At 40.6% G+C, this 25,731-nt stretch overlaps 1 protein-coding gene across 1 annotated transcript; it reads right to left on the bottom strand.

Annotated features, from left to right (window-relative positions):
* Positions 1–22,411, bottom strand: LOC145435671 (chondroitin sulfate N-acetylgalactosaminyltransferase 2-like). Its single transcript, XM_080312963.1, has 13 exons — positions 21,798–22,411; positions 20,551–20,609; positions 20,393–20,485; positions 20,280–20,333; positions 12,152–12,237; positions 10,995–11,140; positions 10,078–10,136; positions 8,777–8,916; positions 7,656–7,843; positions 6,740–6,856; positions 5,203–5,376; positions 2,501–2,656; positions 1–684 (listed from the first exon to the last, which is right to left on the bottom strand). The coding sequence occupies exons 1-13, from the start codon at positions 21,931–21,933 to the stop codon at positions 587–589; spliced, it is 1,506 nt and encodes a 501-aa protein (XP_080169089.1). The 5' UTR covers positions 21,934–22,411; the 3' UTR covers positions 1–586.
* Between the last annotated feature and the right edge of the window lie 3,320 nt (positions 22,412–25,731).

Here is a 25,731-nt window from a genome sequence, read left to right as displayed (position 1 = left end):
TCACAACTGCCAAAACGTCAGGACTCACAGAAACAGGATGAAGAGAAATGAAGCTACACAGAATTCGCTTTGGAATACTAAAAGTCTTCCCGATTTCTACACAGATAGTATGATTTTATTCTCAAGAAATGTCATTTTGTCGCTGTTTATCACTAGCCTGCAGTTACTATTTACACGATGATAGAGCTGAATTTAAACTAAAACTTCGGGGAGGGGGTTCGCGAATAAAAAAGGTTGAGAACCACTGTAATAGGACATTACAAACCGGCACAATCGCCACAAAGTACACATTAGGATATTTCATAAAGGTGGCTTAACACAGACGAATCGCTGCCACTATTACAAACGAGACATGATTCAAGTAAGGCTTCGTATTTCTGCAGGACTGGAACTTATCGGAGAATATCGTGGAATGAACTTGACAAATCTCGCAGTAATCTGCGACAGGCACGTGCCATCGTACAATACTAGATTCGGTAATCGCGCGATACCTGAAATTCTTACGTCAACGTAACCGGGTGACTCGTAATACGGCACAGAGATATTTTGTGGTTCTGCAGTCAATTCCGGCCGCGAACCCCAGCTATCACGATTTACCGGCTTTTTCTTCGAGGTAAAGCATCCCCAATTGCACTTGCGAGCCTTCCGTTATAGACCGACTCCGTAGGCAGGCGTTGTGTTGCTCTGGTGAGAGACAATCGAAATTAACGTAACGCGCTTGAGGCAAACACAAGTTAACAGCCAGTGCAGTGTTGTATAAGGAGCTAGGAGCTATCGTGAGCTGTTTAAGAAACGAGATTTGTCACACTGATTCCGAAAATATAGACAATTTGGTCAGGGCAATGATATCAGGCAGACTTGGACAACTAGAAAATTTTCAGCTTTTCTGAATTAGATTAGAATTAGAATTAGAGCTCCACAGTTTTTTTCAAACTTGATTAGAATTAGAATTAGAGCTGCACAGTTTTTCCAAATTAGATTAGAATTAGAATTAGAGCTACACTGCTTTTTCAAATTAGATTAGAATTAGAATTAGAGCTACTAAGCCTTTTCCAGTTTAGATTAGAATTAGAATTAGTGCTATACTTAGTTCGCAAAAACTTGGAAATGGAATGAAATTGTATATGGGAAATGAATACAGCAAAATGCCGTTCACATCAAATCACAGTGCGCGGTGCAAAAGGCCGTGAGGCGATAGGCGCCTCATATTTTTGTTTAATAAAAACAACAATAGTGCATTCCCATAAACATGAGAATGGGTAACTCTTGTACACCAAGCTTGGCTCGATTTTTACTATACTTTAATAAAATATTACTTCTTTTATGGTAACCATGGGCATCGCCCATATGTTAGTCAGAATGGCAATGTACTAACGTAAAGTTTTAGAAACTAGAATGCTGTTCGCAGGCTACAAGCTACTCTAGCAGGCTATATTCATCATAATATCTACTATGACTGCACGGTGTAAGTAATGCGATGGCGGCTTGGCACTGGATTTCCCTGCGCAAGCGGGATATTCTTTTTAACTCACTGCAATAGTGCAATATGCCTCGGACAAAAAGGCATTTTCAGGAAAACAATAATTAGATTAGAACTAGAATTAGAGAATACGGACATTTCACAAATTAGATTAGAATTAGAATTAGAGCATACGAACATTTCACAAATTAGATTAGAATTAGAATTAGAGCATGGAAGCATTTCACAAATTAGATTAGAATTAGATTACTGGCATTTCGCTCTAATTTAGTGAAATTAGACAACTAGAATTATCTAGTTGTCCAAGTCTGATATCAGGGTTGTAACCAAGTCACAAGTCAATCTCACTTTTATAGTTTGGACTCGAGTCAAATCGAGTCGTTTTCAATTCACCACCGAGTCATGGTATTATGGCTCGAGTCCAAGTCCAAGTCATTGTGTTGACTGCCCAGTTTCCCGTTAAAGTCTTGTTAAACCCACTTTTGTAACTCTGTATGGTGATATCAAATGGTTCCCATTCATAATATACTAATTTTCATCACTCTTAGCCGTTTCTGGTCGCATTTTCAAGTACCAGTACCAATAGACGACTTTACTTTTCCTCGAAATTGCAATGCAATGTCGGTCTTGGCCGTCTGAGTCTCGAGTCATACGATTTGGTCCAAGTCGAGTCAATACACAAATTGACTCGAGTCATTTCCAAGTTTTGAGAAAATTCATAGTATGAGCTGTGATGGATGCCTCTCTTTTATGATACTCGCTATTTTGAATGCTTTGCTGGGATGCGACTAGCTGTTAGAATACCCAGCTTTTATAACATTGATATTTCGAAAGCCAGGGCTCCCATAAAATCACGGATAATGAAAAATAATGAATACTACAGAAAGGATTTTGAGATTACTTGATGAATTAGCTCAGAACGATGGATTTGGAATCATACAGCCCAACCCTGTTTGTAACCATAACAAACCAGCCCACATTTAGGGCATTAAAAGCCAACGCATAATGGCGAATTCTTACCCAACGAAAGCGATTTGTCACAGTGCTTCGGGTGCCAGTGATGGAACAAAGTGTCGACGGGATTTCGTATGACCTGGTATTTCGGCGAACGGCTGTACTTCCTGTACAACAGCACGTCTTCAGATCCCCAGCCTTTGATGGTGAGGTCGAAACCGCCTGTGTGATAAAACAAATTGACGGCACCTTGGATTACATGATATAAGACTATGACAGGGGTAGGCAAACTTTTTAGCTCGCGAGCCGCATTCAACATTTGAATCCTTTCGCATGTTGCACTATGTAAAATTGGGATACTAAGCCAAATTATATAGTGACCGAATACATGTAAATAATATATATGTTATGGTGTAGTTATTAACATATACGCTTTGGAAACATTGACAAGAATTTATAAGCTGGGCGTCATCATTGTCCAAATTAGGGACGAAATTCGGTTGCCCCTATTCACAGAACCAGAGGTACATTTTTGAGTCTGTGAGCGGCGATCTGCTGGTTGTACTTTTGGTTGAACTCCGGGACACACGATACTGACAGCAGGATAACCATGTTACCTGTAAATACGCTAGTACAATATGTAATTATCATATATAAAAATACTTCGATAAATACAAAGAACGAATCTATCTAGCACACTCGCGAATCGGATTTTCGAAGTGCAGCACTAAAAGTAATGAACTTGATCGTGTTGCCAATCTAAAATCACGTTCTTGGTTCGGATTAAGTCGTTTACGTTCCACCTTCTGTGATGTTTAGCAATTGAAACCTTTCAAAATGCATGGGCCTCGTGGTAAGAAGTAACTAGAGTACTATCGTAAGAATATAACTTATCATTATCATGTTGAAATAAATAAAAAAGGGGTATTGAGCACTAGGGCTGTTAAAAAAAGAACGGTTTCTTCAGATTTCACTGGCTACTTGATAAAATTGTTAGGTTGGTGAAAACAATGCTGCACACCAACTTTGGCTCAATTCCAACAGGTGGGAGCGAATTTCTTGCAGTAGAAAGTCTTGAATTTATCATTAAAAAACAGAAAAATGTATTTTCAAAGTCTTTTTGTCAACTCCATAAAATTATTAGGCTAACAGTAGAGATGATGCACACCAAATTTGGCTCAATTCCAACCCCTAGAAGCGAAGTTATTGCAGTAATAGAATTTGGGTTTGAAGTAAATAGTATTTGCGGTGGCTAACTCTTCAATTAGTTATTATAAAATCTTGGATTGGAAATTTTTCTACTGCAATAACTTTGCTTCTAGTGATCGGAATTGAGCCAAATTTGGTGTGCAGCGTTGTTTTCACCAACCTAACAATTTCATGAAGTAGCCAGTGAAATCTGCAGGAAGCGTTTTTTTTTAACAGCCCTATTAAGCACCCACAGTTATTAGATTTTACGCATTTTATCCATATTTTTACAATGTTTCTTGAGACTTTCGCGGGCCGCACGAAGCGGTGTTGCGGGCCGTAGTTTGCCCACCCCTGGACTATGAGGCCGGAATGTTATGAATTACCGTGTACACACTGGTTTAAGTTACCTATCTAGTTAATCTAACTAATTGTTTTTTGAGCAGTTCTAGTTGTGTATCAACAAAACACTTGTGGAACATATGGAAAACAAGTGTCGCCGTTTGGCGTGAGTCGTTGTACCAGTGTTCTATTGTGTGATGTTGTCGCAGCTGTTGCTGGCTCACAGACATCACTACTGACAGTAACAAGGGGAGGGTTTATTGGGTCGAAACCCATCACATTAACTTGTACTGATATTGAATACACAATGTACCTTTCAATTCTCAACTATTTACTGACGATTACCCCTGACGAGTGTCAGCCGAAAATATTCGGGTTCATTTCAATATGAATATACTATTCAATTGCATATTGAAGTTCTGTATCTCGGAGAAGCTATCCAAATATTCATATTCAGATGAACCAGAATATTTTTGGCGGATATTCGTCGGGGGTTCGCGTCAGCAGCTATTAGAGAAACACATAACCAAATATCGCATCACCATGATGGATTTCCAATAATCTAGCCGAAGAAAACGTACCGGCAATTTTTAATTTGGATAAACGATTGTTGGGTGTACCATTCTCTTAGGGTTGCAACCAAGTCGCAAGGTTCCGATTCACAAGTCAATTTAACTTTTTTAGTTTTGACTCGAGTCAAGCCGAGTCATTTTCAATTCAACACCAAGTCCAAGAGCAGAGGGTCGAGTCCGAGTCATGGTATCGTGGCTAGAGTCCAAGTCTTTGTGTTCACCGCTCAGTTTCCAGTTAAATTCTTGTTTACCCCCTTTTTACAACTCTGTTTGGTGATATCAAATGGATCGCATTTATAATATAGCCTACTAACGTTCCTCACTTTTAACAGTTTCAGGTCGCATTTTCAAGTACCAGCACCAATAGACGAAATCCTAATAGTGTGGTTACTGTAGGCCTACTATTATTCGAAGTTACAATGAAATGTCTGTCTTGGCGGTCCTAGTCTCGAGTCATGCTGAATTACTCGAGTGCAAGTCGAGTCAATACAGAAATTGACTCAAGTCAAGTCATTTACACATTTGAAAAAAGGACTCGAGTCATTACATCCCTGCATTATCTACTAGTAGTCGGCGATCACGGCTATCCAGGTTAATTTAAATCAAATTCTAGGCTATATCTTCGATTATCGCTAAAATGTGTTCTTCAAAGTCGGTCGACCTTACCGATATCATCAAAGTCCCCTTTATACTGACAGGTCATCCCGAATCCGAAATCCCGCCAGAATCCGTTGTCCCTGCGTACGACACGTTGGTCTTTCAGGGACGGGACCGGCTTGCCCTTGTACACCACGTCGGGGTTGTACAAGCTGAAGACCATCGGGTAGAACACTTTTTGACCTGGAAGAGCAAAGGTTAATGGCAAGCGGCCATTAGATATACACAGGTCGGAGAGCATTTGTTGGACTTCATAAGAATACTGTGCAGTACATGGCCTTTAGGGCTGTTCAAAAACACAGTTCATAACTTTCTACTGCAAGAATCTCGCTTCTACTGGTTGGAATTGAGCCAAGTTTGGTGTGAGGTGTTGTTTTAGTCGACCTGATAATTTTATCACATTGCCAGTGAAATTTCAAAGAAAAAACTGTTTCTGAGCAGCCCTAATGCATATACGTCAAAATTGTACGAGCGAGGGCCATGACATCTATATTCGCTGTACTCCAAAACTATTATTAGCGCAGGTTCAGCAACAAAAGTTTAAAATTTGCTTAGGTCCGTCATAACTATCACGGAATGATTTGTAGCCCAACAAATCTAATACGGCATATCTAAATGCAAAATCCGGTAAAGAGGTATTCGTAAAAGAGCCAGCGAAAGTTCGCCACAGCTAGTGTGACAATTGGCATTTTTTATTACAGAATCTTCCAAAGTGGTGAGAGCGAGTCGAAGGCGGTGGTGAAGGTTTTTACGGGATGCTAAATCTATTTTTTATCAAGTTCATAATCGAAAACGCTGTAAGCAGCTGTAAATAGACCCAAACACAGTTAAAATTTGCACTGCTTATTTAAATGCGGATTCAACACTGAAAGGTCCGCCTTCGAACTGCGGTCCGCCAGTCGAGTAGCCCTGTTACAGTTGATTTAATATTCATCATTGCGAGTTTCAAACCTAAGGATACTGTTACGGCTCGATTACTCGATGGCTATTCAGGTAGGCTATCCCAACTAGTGAATATCAATACACAATGCTAACAAAAGACATAGTGCCAACCGCCAACACATAACATTGGCAAGTAGCCAGGTTTGATAGATTACATTTCAAAACGTTCTCACTTTGACTACAAACCTTCGAATGGGAATTTGAAAAGGAAATGGGAAATGGTCCAAGGATTACACGAGTATGCAACACTTGGTCATGCAACACTTGAGCATGCAACACTAGATCATGCAACACTTGAGCACGTGGGTTACAGATACGCTCATAGTTGGGTTAGGATTAGGGTTGGTTGGTCTAAGAGTCAATTTCGAGGTTACGGCTGGGGTCACTGTTAATTGTGTCGCACGCTCAAATTTTAGGCCACTGAAACATGAAGAAAATGTTGAAAACTGTATCTAATGTAATCTATTGATAGTAAAAACGAGATGGATAAAGAGTTGCTCGGTTTAGATTGTCATTCAGTTTACGAAAGTACCTTCCAGACTGTCCTAAATTCTCTCGTTTTGACTCGACTAACACCGGAGCAAGTAAGCACGGCACACTTCACCTAGCCAAGTCCGCGCGCGGCATTGCTGAAGAAAACGGGCGGAGAAATGCATGTCGACGTCGCAAAAGAACATCAGCGAATCGCGAGAGGTTATGCTTTCGGCGCCTTTTTGCAAAGCTGAAAATGAGGCTTCAAGTTAGTTTCAGTTTCTGGCCGAAAACGGCATTAAATTCAACAGGTGTCAGAACTACATGAAGTAGGAGCATATTTATGGAATTATTGCTAGATTTGAAGGTCAATTATTTTTCTTATCAGAAATAACCTAGTCTACTCATATTACAATTTAAAAGGTTATGAATTTAATTCAAGACAGAAAATAACATACACAATTGTTCAAAAATGATTCAAGGTTATTGTTAGGTCTAATTATGTTAATTTTATTCAGTTGATTTGAACATGTCTAAAAATGCAAGATCGCAAATACAAGACCTTTTTTTACCGTTAGCGAGATATCGTCTTGAGTAGGACGTTGTATATTTTTGTCCTTGATAATTTTGCGGCATATACATACACACTATCTGTGCACAACTGCACATGCATACCATGAGTGCATGATGTGCATATGCCGCTGGACAAAGAAGTGCAGATATAGCCTCGTAAGGCTTTCTAAGTCATGCACCACCCCTCCATGATATCCCAAGCCAAGTCGAGTCAACGCAAAATCGCATCTGAAGTCTGACTAAAGTCGAGTCATGACTCGAGTCAATTTTTGTATTGACTCAACTTGTACTCAAGTCACTGTGTGTGACTCAAACCAAGTCATATGACTCGAGACTGGGTCTAGCAAGACCGACATTTCATTGTAATTTCGAAGAATGGTCAAGTAACCATGCTATTGGGATTTCGTCTATTGGTACTGGTACTTGGAAATGCGGCCAGAAACTGCTAAAAGTGAGGAAAATTGGTATAAACGCACCTCTTCCCCTTGAAAATTCCACGACGCCACCATCGATGATCTGATAACTTTTGAAATTGCGTCTGGTCCCCACGCCTTTCAGTATCGTCTTGGCGTCTGTCAAGGCTTCCTTGCCGTAACACACGACGGTCAAGTGAACATGGCCGTCGTTCGCTATCCCTTCTTGTTCAAATGTTTGCATAAATTTTCTGTATAAATAAAATAGATTCACAGCTGTGTCACCAACTGCATCCGATAACATGCATTCAAAAGAGTGTAGGCCTATTACGCGGCCGAGGTAGAATTAGGTTATTATTGTTAATTATAGCCAATTGAGAAGGTGCAGAAATACTCCAGACTGGCCCGAATTTTAATCAAATGGAGCATTTGGTTGGTGTTCGCACCAAAGGTGGTCAATAGGGCTGTTTAAAAATAACTATATTCTCAAATGTTAGGATCTACTTGATAAAATTGTTAGGTTACCTAAAAATATGCTGCACGCCAGTGATGGCTCAATTTCAACCAGTGGAAGCGAATTTAATTTAGTAGAAAATTTTGGATTTTTTAAAAAATATTTAATATAACTTTATTTCAAATTTTGCTAGCTACCCCATGAGATTGTTAGGTTGTCTGGAGAAAGCGATGCCTAACAAATTTGAATTAATTCTAACCCGTAGAAGGGAAGCTATTGATGTTCAAACTTTCGGATTTGAAATCGCAATATTTACGGTGGTTAGATCTTTAATATTAAATAACGAATGAATTTACCTCCTTAAATACTATTTCTTATAAATCCAAAATTTTGTAGGCCTACTTCGATAACACCGCTTCTAGTGGTAGGTATTGAGCAAAAGTTTTTGTGCATCGTATGTTCCGGCAACCTAACATGGGGGTAGCCAGTCAAATTTGAAAAATTTCAATAATCATTAAATAAATCCAAAATTTTCTAGTATAATAACTTCGCTTTCTCTGGTTGGAATTGATCCAAAATTGGTGTGCAGCGTTTTTTTAGGTAACCTAACAATTTTATCAAGTAGCCAGTAAAATTAAAAAAAAAAACTATTTTGGAACAGCCCTAAAACACAAGCAGCCGTCTGAAGTCATAGTGTAATCCTTGCGCTACCAGCAACTGCGTAACCAACCTCAAAGAGTCCCCTCTACCAAGCAGAGGCACGATAATATGAACGGTTTCCGTCGAGTCCCGACCACGTACCGATACGCTGTCCAGCCGTGCAAATGGCCGGAACAGCGACACCAGCCGTAAAGCAGCAGACGAATTGACCTGGAAAACATCGCAGGATTCCAATAAAGGGGGCAGACCCGAAAGCAGAGTAAAATTAATATATTTGAATAGATTCCAGATTCATCCCCAAGTAGTATAGTCCAAAACATTGCGGGGAAAGGATTATTTTGTTTCATGTCGCTCGTTATTTTTAAATGATTTGAAATTTAATATTGAAGTTCAAACCCATTCCAACATTGTAAAATTTTTTAAAAATCCCAAAATCCTTCAACTCAAGTCCGTGCTCGCATCTGGTAGACAAAGAACCGATTGACAAATGAAAAAGGCGTTCATTAGGGTGACAAATAATTCAAGTTCGCGAAGGGACAGATTTATTTGACCGACAATGCCGAAGACGGTCATTGAATCACAAACAATTAGTTAGGATAAGGTTACACTTAATGAATCAGATACAGATCGTGCCAACGCAGGGTTTTAATGACTCGTGTCACGGTTTTTGGTGACTCGACTTGACTCGAGTCATTTTGTGTATCGACCGACTTGTACTCGCGTCATTGTGCATGACTCGAACCAAGTCATATGACTCAAGACTAGGACGGCCAAGACGGACATTTCATTGTAACTTTCAAGAATAGTAAAGTCACCACATTAGTGGTATTTCGTCTATCAGTCCTGATACTTGGGAAATAGGGCCAGAGACATTTAGCACCGAGGAAAATGACTAATATTATGAATTCGAGTCATTCGATATCACTCGAGCAGAGTAGAAAAAAGTGGGTTGAACTGGATTGAACTTAAAACTGAGCAGTCAACACAATGACTTGGACTCGGACTCGAGTCACAACAATATGACTCGGACTCAACCCTCTTCTCGTCGACTTGGACTTGACTCGGTGGTGAATTGAAAATGATACGACTTGACTCGAGTCAAAACTCCAAAAGTGAGATTGACTTGTGACCCGGAACCTCGTGACTTGGTTAAAACCCTGTGCTAATGTGTCGCCAGTAACAACTGCATTTCTGTCACAAAGAGTTTAATGTAATTGATACGGCACATCCTGTTCTGATAACTCGCAAAACTTCCCTTCGCTGATGTATACGTGCTTAGTCTCAGGCCGCACTATTGAAATAGCCCGATGTGTTCGTTGCCAATTTCGATAATATTCAAGAAGACAATTTCGAAGACAAAACCAAACTTACAGTGGATCCAAAGAGTAATTCGTAATGAGTGCCGGCATCGTGCTGAAGTCTGTAAATACCTGAGAAAAACGAGGAACATATCCGATAAAATCCAAATCTTACACGTACGGCCAAGCCCTCTTTAACAGTATGACTTGAATGGTACGGGCTTTTATGAACGATAATTTGAAAAAGCCTCTCAGAAATTCCTTCGGTATGCATGTTCAAATGTTCACTGTGTGGTTCAGCAACACACATTTCTATGTTTCCTCTTGTATTAGCTGCAGTAAAATCATGTGTCAGTCAAAATTCTAGAAATTCTGTAACGAGGCTGTGTCTTTCACCACCTATAGTGAGAGTTCCCCGGAATGACATCAACACAAGAATATGCAGATATGAACGATGTACGCATTGCGCAAAGAAACTGCACCATGCATTATTTTTGCGCAGGGGCTTTTATCATTCAAATTATGATCAAGAGCCACGGCGAAAAAAAGAACTCTGAGAATTCTCCATACTGACAACGTGCAATCTTAAAATGACACCGTTCTATACATGATGAACGATAATATACAGAGAAGTGTAGAGTTACCATACCAAGCCGAATTTACATTCAAATTTGTTCAAAACATGCTTGAAAGATATTCGAAATTACACGCCCGAATTATAAGCGATTGAATAGCATATTACTATTGAAATGAACCCGAATATTTTCAGCTGACACTCGTCAGGGGTATTAGTCAGCAACTGGCAGAGAATTGGAGAGAACATTGTATATAAACAATCGAATCACAAAATATGACGTTACCAGCATGAAATTTAGAATAACACAGGGTTCCATGTACTATTTTTAGATTGTACAACGTAAATCCAAATCACGTCAAAATTCTAATCTCCATTAAGAATAAACCAAATACAATCTTATCTTTGGTTCGTACCTTCCACAAATTCCATGTCTGGACTGCTCACAGCCTTTGCAGCTACGTCGATAACCTCAAGTAAATCGGCCTGGAGATCGGTATACATATGCAGAGGAACCTCGGGCTGCTTTACGAGACGTACCCGAGAGTCCAACACTGATTTTCTGCAATAAAATCGCACGCCACTCAACAGCGAGGCAGACCACCACTAACTAAACATGCATGGTGAATTTACAGTATATTTTCGGACTTTACCATCAAGCAAAATGCAATGACAAATAAGTAAAAACCAGTCAGTGAATGCCACATAGAAATCTAACGCCATGTCGAAATTACAGGATAGCCAACTAGATAGACATTTTGATGCTTAACAGTGCACTGAAGGCCAACATGGTTTGTCTCGAATAGAGAATTTTTTTGATTTATTATATAAAATAAAATAAAAAATTCAAATTTGTCTTTGAACACCATGAAATTGTTAAATTGCCTGAAAGAACAATGCATAACAATTGCTGCCTACTTTGAACAAGCAGAAGTAAAGTTATTGCAGTTATAAATTTTGAACTGGCAAAAATAGCATTGACGTTAGGTAGTCCCAGAATAATTAATTAATGAAAATTTCGAATAACTTCGCTTCTATGGGTTGGAATTGCGTCAAATTTGTTTTGCATCTTGCTTGTATTGTAGATCAGTCGACAATCTCATGGAGTTGACAGTAAAATTTAGGAATTTTATTTTTTATAATAAATTCAAAAATTTCAAATCGACTTTGAGGATGCTTCTACTGGTTGGAATTCAGCCAAATGTTATGTCTAGCATTGTTTTAGGCAACCCAACAATGTAATCACCCAATCCACGGAATCCAGAAAAAATTTTCCCTTGAACAACCTACTACATACTTTGCTGGAAATGGCATTTATATCGGTGAAGTCGTGATCAACCTACGGCATTGTCACAAGGGACATGGAAATAGGCAGACATGGTTAAAAAAAAAATTAAATTATCATTAATGTGACGTCAAGCTGGCATTATTTTCTTTGTGGTACTAAAAACTCCATATTTGCACTTTGAATATCTTCCATACTGTTATTATGGTGTCATAATGAGTGATGGTAGTATACTAGACGCGATACCCGATATTCGAATTTATCAAGCCCTAATAGTAAGTAACCGACCTCGTGAATGTGGCAAAAGCTGGAATGTCGTATTCACTTCGAAAGGCGTGCGGTCGTAAGAAGTAAGGTTTCTTGGCTTCATTCACCTGCGTAAGTTTGTAAAACACTTTAATCTCATCTTACACCTGACCCACAAGACACCAGGGTCATTACGGGTATCCGTAATTCTGGATATCGGCTATGGACCTAGTATCCTATAAGTATCCTACAAAATCAAACTAACTGTGTATTTTCATCCTTATGTTGACATTGCTACTGGAATCACCAAGTTACATTGGTCAGGTTAGTAGTTTGATTCTTTCACACAGTTTATCACACTGGTTAAAGAGGATAGCTGACCTTTAAGCAAATAGTTCACAATCTCGACAGAGCCAACACGATCTCTATTACGACAATAAAAAATTCGGTAAAGACTACTGAAGTAATGAGCAATAAAGTGGCAGAATAGATAGAGAAATAGATGGTGTAAATGACCATTGTAGTCGACAGACACCATCATGATTACCACAAATGACATTAGGGCTGAGTACATCGTGAATGCCTATAATGCAATAAGTCTTCTCGCTTCGACGAATTTACGTGTAAGGTTCACTCTCGCTCGCTGTGCCTACATGTGTATAATGACATACAGTCACTAAAACGTATGACGTATGTAAGCAAGGAGTGGGGAATCTCGGAAGACTGGGGCCGCGGGCCACACTATCATGTAAGACGGAAAACTGTCCGCAGGCCGTATGTTGCCCCCCCTGATCCACCAGGTTACGCTACTTTGCTACTTCAGGGACTCATTCAACTATATGGCGCCCCGAGATCGGTGAACAAGGGATAACGTTCTACAGTACTTATTCAACTATATGGTACCACGTGATCTGTGAACAAGGGATAACGTTTATACAGTACAACGAACTTGAATTACGTACGGCTGCCACGATATCGTGCAGCTACGGACTATAGGCTACTCATACCACCGGACCATCAACCATCCGGTAACCCTTTCATTGCAATAGCTACGGCAGATTTCACGATTAAATTCGATTGTTGTGTGCTTATTTTACGCTTAATTATATTCGTGATTATCGTGTACCTTTCCTATCAATTAGAAGTGTGCATGCTATAGTACTCTCATGGATAGTGGCAGCAAACGGAATAAAACTACTACCTAAAACCCTCCAGTTGGCACAGGCCGTAAGGACGTTAAACCCAAGGTAGAAGTAGGCGCAGGGCAACCCAACAGACAGACTAGCGAGACTAAACACCAACCCAGCGATCAGACTGCCAAGGATCACGTCGACGCGGCGCATAAACACAACATGGACATTTTAATGAATCGTGACACACAAGTAGCAGACGACACAGAACTGCCAGACGACACAAATGTTGAACAGGACCAATCAGACGGTCAGACATCAGATGAGGAACCCGACTTAGACGGGCCACACACATCGGCAGGGCGCACATCACATGCGCCGGATTTCACAAACATTACTTCCCGCAGACGGAATAACGCAGCACGATCTCACGCTGCACCTCAGTCACAATCCGCACAATCAAATGTCGCACTACCACCAGTAAATTCAGCACCAATTGCACCATCGCAGACAGATACTGAACTTATTCAGGATCTTGAATATACAGAGCGCATAGAAATGACTACTGTTGTAGATAAATTGGAACGCTCAAACTTTGACGAAAACAAACCAAGTGCGTTTTTGACAGTTGCTGAATTAACATTTGAAGCCAACAACATCACGACAGACCACGCTAAATCATGTTACCTCATGCTGGATATCAAACCACACGTCTTGGAACGTGCTATGACATTTTCAATCGACACGAAAGCTCTACGCAGCTACAGGACTGCGAAGCTAGCATTGCTACGTAGATACCAACCGGAGGCTAAGGAATCAGCAAACAACTTTGGCCTTATTGTGAACCTTCTGAAATTAGATGATCTTACACCTGAACAGGCTTATGACGCCGTCATCACATATCACAACGGACTAGTAGATTGCGTGGCCAGCAGACGAATGATTAATTCAGTATTTCATCATATAGTGGACCACCGTCTAAGGCCCTTCTTACTGCTTAAACTCCGTACTAGCAACATTGACGAATTGCTAGTCGTGGCACACCAACACCACACACACAGCTAAGGTTGCTGACCGTCAGAGAGACGAGGAACCAGCATCTTCAAAAGCACTGGTCCTAAAACTACAACACGAAGTTGATCAACGCAACGGCGTAGGATCTCAGTTGACTACCGGAGGCCACCGTTTCACTTTATGCTGGTATCGCGATAAATATGGCAAGAAAGCGAAGACATGTAATGACACAGATTCGTGCCAGTGGAATGCGTACCTCATAACACTGGACAATTCAGCTCAGCCGCAGAATTTTTACATGTGAAGAAGTCAGGTAACGTTCCTGCATTCGACAAAACCTGGCTGCTCCACCCGTTCCGGCTCATACTTTATTTTGTGTCTCTTTGTTATTTCACTGTCACATGGGTGCTTTTGACTGACCCAGACATCGGACGACGCCTGAAACAGGCTTTACCTGGACTGTCACATGTAGGGGAGAGTGGGTAGGTATGGGCCACTGTTTAGGTGTGAGCCACTGCCATATCAGGTGACTGTGACATCTCATATGCTTGTCAAGTTCTGTGATTGTTAGAAAAAGGCTCCAGACTCACCCATGTTACTCACAGCCATGAGGCCAGCGGACTTTTTGACTCAGCTGGAGATATACATTTTGCGGTTAAAGTAAATTTATTTAAAAATAGGGAATTTGGGTCTGAGTCCACATATGTGCATGTTTGGATTAGACTTATTTACGGTGTGGAAGCTATAGAAATATGCTATCTATAGAGAATAGTTTTAATGCTTTGCCAATCTCTCGGATCTTGAAATTATGGTAAGAATCCGAAAAATGTAGTGTTCGAGGTATGGGCCTTTTAGCAGCTTGGGGTATGGGCCGGCCCATACCTCAATAGGCTGGGGTATGGGACAGCATAGCATATACCTGAAATCAATATTTGATTGGTCCTATTAAATAGATTTATCTCTATAATACAGAAGGTGTTGGTCTTATCTTTCCCATATACAATCACTTGAAAGTTAATCATGAAACTCATAAAAAGGCCAGTTTCAAGAATCAGATCTGAGTTTGGCAATACGAAAAGTTAAAGCATGGGAGGTATCAAAAAGAGAAACATGCCGTCAGTAGGAAATTGGTAGAGCTACAACAGGTATATGGAAAAACAGGGGATGAGTCTCACATGAAAAAGATTTCAAAATCGTTTTCCAATATTGTCTTTAATGAAGAGGAGACAAGTTTGTTAGCACAGTATGTCATCATATGCTCCAATATGTATTATGGTTTGTCTCTCCCACTTGAATAAGAGAAAGAGCTGTGACATTTGGATTTGATGGGGTAGTTGAGGCGAAAGAAGCATGATTTAGTAGTGATTGTCATGTTACATATTTTTAGTTATCTTGTTTCGTTATGCATAAGGCTACGACTTAAGATCAATACGGGAGTTTAAATAAATGAATTGTCCACTTTCAGCCCAGCTTTATATCAATATATCCAAAGTGTTGGCAAAACTGTGACAGGAGTTAAGGTTTGTAGGATATGAATAGAATTTGTTGATTCAATACAGACAGCGGCCCATACCTCACCACCCCCCCGGCTCATACCTCGTAGCCTATTTTTTATTTACAAAAATGATGTATTGTTACAGAATTTGATGTCACTTCCAAATACATGGGTATTTTAGCTTAATTCTACCAGTAATAGTTAGCCATATAACTAATGATCGTCTATACCGAAATTTGAGAATATTAGACCAAGTTTGTCCAAGTTAATAGCTTTGCAACATTTAGTGGTCCATACCTACCCACTCTCCCCTACATTATTTTCCGAACAAATTACATCCTTGCCAATGCGTATACGTTATGGAACCATCACAGATGCAAGGGATACGCAAGCATTATCTAGGACCATTCCGGGTTTTACGTAGATGGAAACATCATCTTCAAATCGCAATCTCAGGTCAAACACGTAACGTAGCATTATACGATGTCAAAGTCATGTATTGCGACGGCGATGGCATCTCAGATTTTTCTCGACCGAACGCAAACAGGCAGTTTACATCCGATTCTCACGATGCCGAAAACCACGTGGCTACAGAACATGTAGGCCGAACGAACATCGCTGCTAACGCAGAAAATACAATTCAGTTTCAAAATGCAGTCGAGCCAACAGCGAGCGCATCCGGTTCAGATATTATTGCAGATTCAAGCGAGCAGATTTTGAGCGAGCGAGATTTTGAGCGAGCGAGATTTTGAAATTGTTAACGACTGTAACGATTCGAAATTGCCTTGCAGACCTATTGTTGATAAAATAATCACCACAAGAACAGGACGTGCAATTTCCAAGCCGCCCGCACCCAAGGATTATGTTTTGTCGGCAATCGATTGTCCTGTCGGTTTTGACGGCGTGGCTGTTAGCGCGCCCAACTAAAGGAAACGACTCTCCGATTTCTATTACGGCTAACGTATGTGGACGTGAAGCCGCATCTGATTTGATCGATATTCAGCCACCAAACAAATTCGAACACGGCCCGATTATGCACTCAAAGTCGGGCCTAGCAAATGTATACGCTTTGACAAACCGATTTCACGGTTTCGATGGGAAAATATGCTTTGTAGCAACAAAGTTGGGACACACATTGTTTTTTTTTTGATCTTACGCACAGAATATCGGAGAGGAACGACGTTACAGTATACCGTTAGTGGAATGCCAACATGCAATAGTCACACACTTGTCGGCATACGGACAGCTGACTGAACAAGCTGACGGATTACTTTCAACCACGAAGAAACCACACTTGGAATGGAAATGGGCCAGCTCACGGTCCGGATTTCTGCCCAACCTAATCGTACACACCATACCTATTGTATAAGATTCAATAACCAGCAAACTAAGAGCCGATATATTTGACCTTTCTGGACGTAAAGCGAAGGTTGGGCACTGTCAAACAGACCAAGGGACCATCATATGGGCCCCCTCTATCACAAACAAATATGCGTGTCCTACGGCGCCGATAAGGATGCGAACAAACATTGTTATGCACACGACTCGCAACCACGAAGTATCCTGGGTGGAAATACCCGACCTGGCTCTACCTTTTCAATCAGTGCGCAAATGTAATCACGGTCTGGTCCGCTGCTTACCCAAACGAGCAGTATGCGTCATAGGTGGAATCTCTTTAATTCTAATCCGCTGCAGTTTAAGCGATGCCAAGACCCTTGAGTTGAAACTTTCGACAGAAAGACTCAACGACTCAAGTACTTCGACGCGTCTCTTGTTAGGACAGATGCAGGAATTGCATGATGATTCAATGGATAGACACCTGAGACTGATTTCATACTTGGACTACCTCATTTGCACAATAGAACAACAATTTTACAACGTCCACAAATCGATGACCCCAATGTCACCGGACTCGACGTTCAATATAGCACCCAACAATTCGAGACTAGGAGTGTTTGACTCGTTCTTATACAAACTACATTGCATAACGCAAAACGTCACCGTCCACAACAACCTATTTTTCCCGGACGGAACACTTAGTGCCCGACCACTCATCTCGTTCAGGACAGATAAAACTTATTTCGGTCAATTATTCGACAACAACACAACCTTTTTGAAGACTCATTATATCGACACTGGCTCCGCAAACGCAACCAGAGTATTCAAGGTGGGTGATTCCTATTTCAAGTACCAAAATGGAGTTCTGACATCACTCAATGCCTCAGTCACTCAAATCAATTTTCGATGAACCTCAGCATTGACGATTTATTGGGTTCACCACGTGTTGACAACATCACAGAAACCTTTATGCATTTATTCAGGAAGATGGACTCGTCATTTAGCACAGATTACGATAATGTTTTATCTCACATATCCAGTTCCATGCTGCTAGTACATCGTCTACGGAGCCTGTCCGCTTCGTACGTTTCGAACAGCAGTAGACAGGATGACACTACCCAAATAGACCCCGTAAAGCCAATAAGAGTAGCGTCCGAAGCCATTATTTGTAGCATTTTATCCTTTTTATCCACTACTACCAACTCTTTGCTTAAACTTTTACTTTCTTGCTGGTTTGTCGCTACGATGCTATGGGGTTTACACTTTTCATGCCGATTATTACGTTGTAATCGTCATAGGCTTAGAGAACGTTTAATCGTGAATCAACCGCTAGCTCATTTCAGGCCCTCCGTGCACGACTCCGCCGGCGACGGTATGCGGTTGATGAAAGGATTACTCGCAACGTTCAGGGAGACGCGAACGAACTGCAAACGATCCGTACGGGCCACGATTCTGACATTCTCGAGGACGATACCAAATCTCTCGCAAACCCAACCAATGTCGCCGAGACATCAATCTCTACTTCCGACCCAGATGCAAACATTCAACAACCACCGACTCCGACTATCGATTCGGACACATCAACCAACGATTTGACAACTTCTACCGATGGTGTACCAACTCAGAAGATCGCACCACCAAACCAATCAATTGCATCTGTCGGCGATGAAAACGCACAACAGCAACAACACCATGTGCCAATGGATTATGCGAGAATAACTTCAGTGATAAACGACCACAGCCCGAGATTCCGCCCGAGGATTCCCAAGATCCTGCACAATTCTAAGCAGAAACGACCACGTACGAAGAATCGTCCGCGTCTGCCCATGAGCGAGTGAATCCGAGTAACGCAGTATATGCCAGCCCCACGGGTATGTTGTATACTGTTATATATTGACTGACTGACCATGCTCAAATAGATGGTATGGATAACGAGGTACCAACAAGTTTATTTGCCCCGCTGTGCGGTCACGTTGTGACATGGACAATTGTGACGCTCAGCGTGAGTGATATTGTTAGGATTAATTTCTTTATTGTGTATCGTCATTTTTCATGCCAATACTGTATATTATATAAATGAATGAATAAAAACTTGCTCATTGCTGCATCAAGTAGACTTACACAATTTTAGACATCATTTTTTCAAATTAGACATTTCTCTCGTTATGTGATGCACCTCCATGCTACAAAACATTAATTAACTTGATTAGCTTACATTTGGCCTATCGTTTTTCTCTTTTCTAAGAGGGGACGGTGCAGTTGCTCGGCAACTTATGGGTTTAAGTTAACACACAAACCAATAATTAGCAAATCGTGCATGCTATATAAAATACTAATTACGCAATATTGCACGAAGCCACTCTCTCGTTCGAGAGACTGCAAAACTGTTGAGTCTATCTCGTATCAAACTAGACTCATTTACGCTACCTACCGCAAACATCTACAATAAATTCTGTATTGAGCAATCTCTTGGTTCAAGAACTTACGACAGAGTTGACGTCCAAGTTAAGTATAGCGCAGCAATTACCTATCATCTACCAGGTTACTCTACTTTGCTACTTCAGGGACTCATTCAACTATAATAGCACACAACATAATAGTGCTTATCTGCTGATAAGTATGCTTCAAAAACACTCAAGGATTTTGCCCAGATTGCTGACATAATAAATATAATAAGGACAAGAAATTCAAAATGCCGTATGTAGTCCAGAGGCAGTAGCTGGTCCATACCCAATCTACGCATGTTATGTGCAGGTTTGATTTTAATATTACAGATAAGTAAACTAAATTACGCGAAGCACAGAAATAATGACAACACTCTCGTAGAGTAACATAAATCGTCATTATTATTATGCTCACTGGCAGAACAATTTTTGGAAAGGTGTACCACAATTTGGCTTATGAGATAGTATTTGCCTTGCGATAATGCGGTTCACTTTATCCCAGATTTAAGCCTTTGGTGGGACAAAATAGAACACCATACACAGGGGGACTAATTATGACCGTCATGACCTACTGATGACATTATTGTGGTAGGCAATGAAATTCACCACAATTTGATAGCAAGGACTCTATAACTTGGGGTGAAGTGGAAGCCTTTTTTTAAGTCGACACAATATCAAATTATGGCAAAGATTTCGCATCCATAGACAGCCCTGCGTTAGATTTTCATTCACTATCTCAGTAGTATCACCTGGTATTTATCCCTTTCGGTAGATAGCGACTCCAATATCTTCTGTTTTTCGTTCTAAAACATAACACGTGAATGAATACGTTATTAAGATGTGGGGTGAACAGCAACACAACCTTTCTCATGGATTTTATTGATTTCAGCTTGCTGGATATCGATTGCATCTCCTTTTTCAAGTCTTTAGATTTACGATGGAGGGCCTCCGAAACCTGCAATGATTGAGTACAAAAATGAGTGCCACAATGTAAGCTGATGCAAAACTTTAATAAATTACCTTGTCATTTAGTTCTGCGTCTGTCATCTCCATGCTTTTTAAATGTCTCCCATAGGAATCTGGCAAATACAAGCGAGTTAGCTCAGCAAATACTGTAAAATTTACCATTGCAAGACAAATATATTTTGCACAGACTTGAGTATACATTGTGGTCAGCACTACAGCTTGACATCTATTACCAGAAAAATTTTGAAAGAACACAGAAGTCGAAGTATCCAGTCTGACAATTTGAGCGTTTCACCACAAAATCAGTAATTACATTTCGATCAGTGATAGGCTTGTTTTCATTTTCGTTAATATAATTTCTTATTTGAACTGCTCGAAGAAAATGCCGTCATTGGTTCATCCTTTGAAACTTAAATCGGAACAGACAACTACCATGAATTGCGCCATTGCCGAACATTTGATGGATAGTCCTATTTGCGAGGGAAATTTCTGAGAAGACAGATTTCTAGTAGTAGTCAGAGACCATTCATTCCACATTTCCATTTATATACCTAGCAACATACGAGCCAGCTTTTACCAAAATTTGCCAACCCAGCCCATGACAGAAAAAAAGGACTTTGTGTAGATTATCTTAAAATAGTAGGCCTACATTGAACTTAAGCCTCCAATCCATCTGTTCGCCTCAATTACTCGGGATTTCATGATGGTGACCCTGACGAGTGTCGGCCGAAAATTTTTCTGGCTTACTTCAACATGAAGAATGTTATTCCAGTGTATAGCATACTGAAGTGCTGTTTCACCAACAGTATCTTCAATTATCATAATTTTCCTTATGACCTACTCGACTCAATAGAATTGTCGCGAAGTTGTCAAAATTTATAGTTGATGTGTCTTGCAATTTTGTAACCTTATATGTTAGCATGCTGTACGGATATAGGCTACCATAATTAACTTCAATGTGTTTCAAATGCCAATCAAGTTGTGAAATATATGATCCCGTCAAGTAAATGAATAGTTGGTTCAAGAAGTTCGACGTGGTCAATATTGTATGCATAGCACACAGCCCACACAATGCATCTGTATCCACAGATTAAAGTCCAGTCCAAAGTTAACTGGGTACCCCTGTCTTGAAGCGAGTAGTAGAAATACACAATTCAAGACACTAAGACAGGGTACACCGTTCTACAAAAGTACTTCGCGAAAATGATAGTGCCACATTATTACCGAATCTCTCTGTCCAACCATTGCTTACTATCATGTCAAATACCGGGCAAGGCATACACAATCTTGAAAAAACTCACCAGATATCCCACGGGTCGAAACTTCGACGTAGCTGTGCAGCCGAAGCAAACCTCCACAAACCAACATGATTCCGAAAATCAGGGGCCATCTCAAAGGCCAGTTGGCTCTTCTCGCCGAGGCGCAGCACAAAGGCATCGTTCGCGTTGAACCATTCAACTCATAACTCAATGTGAGTACTGACTACCAAACGCGAGCGGCTGACAAACTACGTAAGCTAGGAACCTAAAGAAATAAACACATAGAAAAATTCAATGAAATCAAATGATTTAAATCTTAGCAGCTTTGGAAATAGGCAAAACGAGCAAGTCAGAAGTAAAAAAGGACTCCGCAATTCCTAGCAGGGATGCTACAGGTGAATAATAGCACCCAGATGAATTCATATAAAAAGGTTCTGTGCGTGTGTAAGAGATAATAAAGCATTTCAGCTGGAAAAATACAGAAAATTTACAAATTTACTGCCCCACTAGATAACACATATATCGCTTCAAGATGAAAGTTCAGGACAAAAACTGTGCGGTAACCATGCTCGTAGAATTGAAAAGGCAGCTATAATCTTACGTCTGGCAGTGGAACATTTAGGCAGCGATTGGATAAACTCTTCTGGAGTGCATAATCATGCGGGTTACCTTTTCTGACATATACGACAGCAGGTAATGTCGTAAACCAAAAGATGTTGCGATTTTTTCAAAATAGCACAATTGGCGTTTATGCCGATACATGCCAACCGGAATTCTAGGTATACCGCATGCCTAAAAAAATGTCTAGGTATGCCTGGCATACCTTGCATACCCAGGTTCGGCGCATATGGGTACTGGTACTTGAAAACGCAACCGAAAAGTGTGGAAAATGAGTACGGTATATTTTAAATGTGAGCCACTCGATATAAACAAACGGAGTTATAATAAGTGGTTTTCTCGAAACTCAGCAGTCAACGCAATGACTTGCACTCATACTCGGGTCAAAATACAATGACTCGGACTTAACTCGGTGGTGAATTAAAAATGACTCGACTCAAAACTATAAAAGTGATATCGACTTGTGAATCGGAGCCTTCTGACTTGGTTACATCTTGATCTCAGCAAAAATTTGGAGTTCCCAAAGGCTGGCAGATTAGTGTAAGAATTCCCCAGATGATTAAAGGTTCAGAACCACCGGTCTAGACCTACCAACAATACGCAACTGGACTTCACAGTCATGAAGCGTCACAAACGTGGGCATTAGAATTGCATCCAATCTATAAATCAGCGATCTCACAAACCCCCGCATAACCGTCTCCTTTCAAGTGATGCAAAAAATCCGCCAAGCTGAAATCGCTTTGCGTCTTGATTCTCATTTCGACGAGTGGGGCCGCAAAGCACGAGTGTTTATCAAAAGCAAACACTTCGAGTTGCTGTTCAGACTTCACGACATCGATCAACATCAATTCGCCGTTAGCCCATTTTTTTATCTTCGCAAAATCCCACACTCGGCTGCTTGGGTTCAACATACCACGTACGCAATCGCTGTGATTCCGCAAAGTAGCGGCCATCGGGCCACTATTTTTCGAAGCTATTCCAGAAAGAGTCGTGACTGTACGGCAAGCTTTATCCAGACACACTCCTGACATACCAAAAACAGCTCTACCTATAAAATATTCCTCCGGCAAAATCGGGATGGATACATTATACTTTTGCAACGCGAGAGATATTGATTCCCAAAAGTCCATAAGCGCATAGTAGAGAACTTGATCGTGATGCTTGATGGTGGAGCATTCTAACACAGCTTCCTCTGCAAAAGTCCAAATCTCAATCACAAACAGTTCCATCCTCTCGACTTCCTCCGCGCGTTTAGATTTAGAAGCCGAGATAATATGTCTCAACACCATGTCTTGTAGCCCGTCGAGAATTCTGCATTTTAAATTTATATTTGGCGACGACACCAAAGCTTTCTTTAACCCGTTTAGTATCTTTTCTTTGATAGCGACAGACGTAACCATCGGTAGATACGACAATAACTTCATGAGTATGTCCTCGTTTTCGTTCATGTCCCACGTGGAGAGGTAAACTGTCAAAAACTTAATCCAAACCGGTTCTGTCGAGGTCACCAATTCTTTAACCATGAAAAAAGTCTTTAACTCGTTCCGATTCGAATCACGATCATTCGTGCCGAAGAAAGTGCGGAACAAATACTCGTTGAGAAATATTTCAGCGCGAACCTTCGTGATTTCCAGAGGCGACAAAGCTACAATGTGAGAATCGCAATGCGATAACTTTCTGAATTTGAGTCTCTGCAAGCACGCGACTTGTTTTTTCAGCATTTTAACAAATTCCAGAGAAAACATTTGTTTACTTTGCGAGTCAACACCTAATTTTTTAGCATCAATTCCTAAAATGCACACCATTTCAGGACGAATTGGCACAGAGCCCTGAGAACTCTTTACAATAGATTCGGCCAATTTTTTCGCGACAGGACCCAGCCCGTGACTGTCTATTAAACATAACATCAACGACACTAACCCCACTAGTTTGGAAGTGACTTCGGATGATTTAATCCCTGCTTCCAACCAGAGCAAGAGTTTCTTCGCAACACCTCCCCCGCATTTTCCGCTGACAATCTTCAAAATAACGCAGACTGCCGCCTCTTCCGGAATGTAACTTTCCGTCATCAAGGCGTTGGCCAAATCTCTTTTCACTGTCGTATATTTCACGGTGCTGCCTGTGCAGATCTTTACAACGCGTACAATATCCGAAGGCGATAGCCCGTTGTTCAGCGCTGTTGACTTGATACGTTTGGCAGCTGTCACCTTATCTCTTTTCTTGGACACTGGATCCTCGAGACATGCGATGCAATCATCAAGGCCGACTTTACCTTCCTTTGTACTCATTTCCACTTATATCTAATACTGTTACTGAAAGAGAAATATATGGATGGGTGTGGGCAATATATGCAACATATTGTCATGTGGATCTTTGTAGTCTGCAACTCTACATATGATGCAACAGAGTCAGGGCTAACCATTACCAAAAGCAAAACCATATCAAGATAACCACTAACTAAAGCACTACAATCACTTTGAAGCGTTTGCTGCTGTATGATTTTTCAATGTGTTACAAACAAAGCAGTCGTGGGTTTGATTCGATCCCACAGATCGTGTGTATGTCATACACTACTTGGTGTATTATGACGCAATAACACCAAGGACAAAAATAAACAACGTCCTAGACTCCTAGAGTATCCTATCCTACTCTGAGCATAAAAGGATAAGCGGAAACTAGAAATTGCCAAGATTATACATCAGTTCCCTCGGAGTCATTGCCCCGAAAATTTCAATGACTTCTTTACCTCGGAATCAAAAGTGCATAAGAACAACAAACGCGCGTCCTCCTCGTCCAACTATTATATGGTCAACAAAAAAGATCATTGCTCTATCAAATATGCCGGACCTGAGCTGTGGAACAGTATCTCGCTGGCTATCTGACAGCCGTTAAGCATGTCCTCATTCTAGTCGAAAAACTAAGAATTTCTACTGAACAAATTCTAGTCTACCCCAGATACTTTACCGATCTCGCATTCTATCACATGCCACCTCATTTTGTCACTTGTGTTTTTGTATTACAGTATTTTCTTTTACTTTCATTAAGTGTGCTTGCCTACGCTTCACATCTCCTAGACTAGGTGGGAGTCTGATTTCAAAGACGACTCCAAGTCGTTTCGACACCTTCCTATCTTTTCATTGTATCACAGTCTTGTGGTGTTTTGAAATGACGAAATTCCTAATAATAAACTGATACTGATATCCAAGTTATTCCGAAGCATTGAAACACAACAGCATATATTTATCAGCAAGGCACGTTCTAAATTCATCTTAAACACTTTTACTGAAAAAGCATTGTGTGCAATAATTTATAGTCTCTAGTCTCTAGTATATGCCTACATATAAACAGAATCAGGGTT

The sequence above is a fragment of the Botryllus schlosseri genome, chromosome 3 (assembly GCF_051294905.1).
Source record: "Botryllus schlosseri isolate E-star chromosome 3, Bs_hap1, whole genome shotgun sequence".
NCBI classification, from domain to species: domain Eukaryota; kingdom Metazoa; phylum Chordata; class Ascidiacea; order Stolidobranchia; family Styelidae; genus Botryllus; species Botryllus schlosseri.
This window is presented reverse-complemented; position numbering and strand designations above follow the sequence as displayed.

What these genes read in the sequence shown, in the direction of transcription:
- LOC145435671 (XM_080312963.1), bottom strand. Translation starts at nt 21,933, where the DNA reads ATGCCTTTGTGCTGCGCCTCGGCGAGAAGAGCCAACTGGCCTTTGAGA. An exon ending in AATTACTCTTTGGATCCACT is followed by an intron (nt 8,917 to 10,077) that starts GTAAGTTTGGTT and finishes GATGTTTTCCAG; the next exon opens with GTCAATTCGTCTGCTGCTTT. An exon ending in GGTAGAGGGGACTCTTTGAG is followed by an intron (nt 7,844 to 8,776) that starts GTTGGTTACGCA and finishes TTATTTATACAG; the next exon opens with AAAATTTATGCAAACATTTG.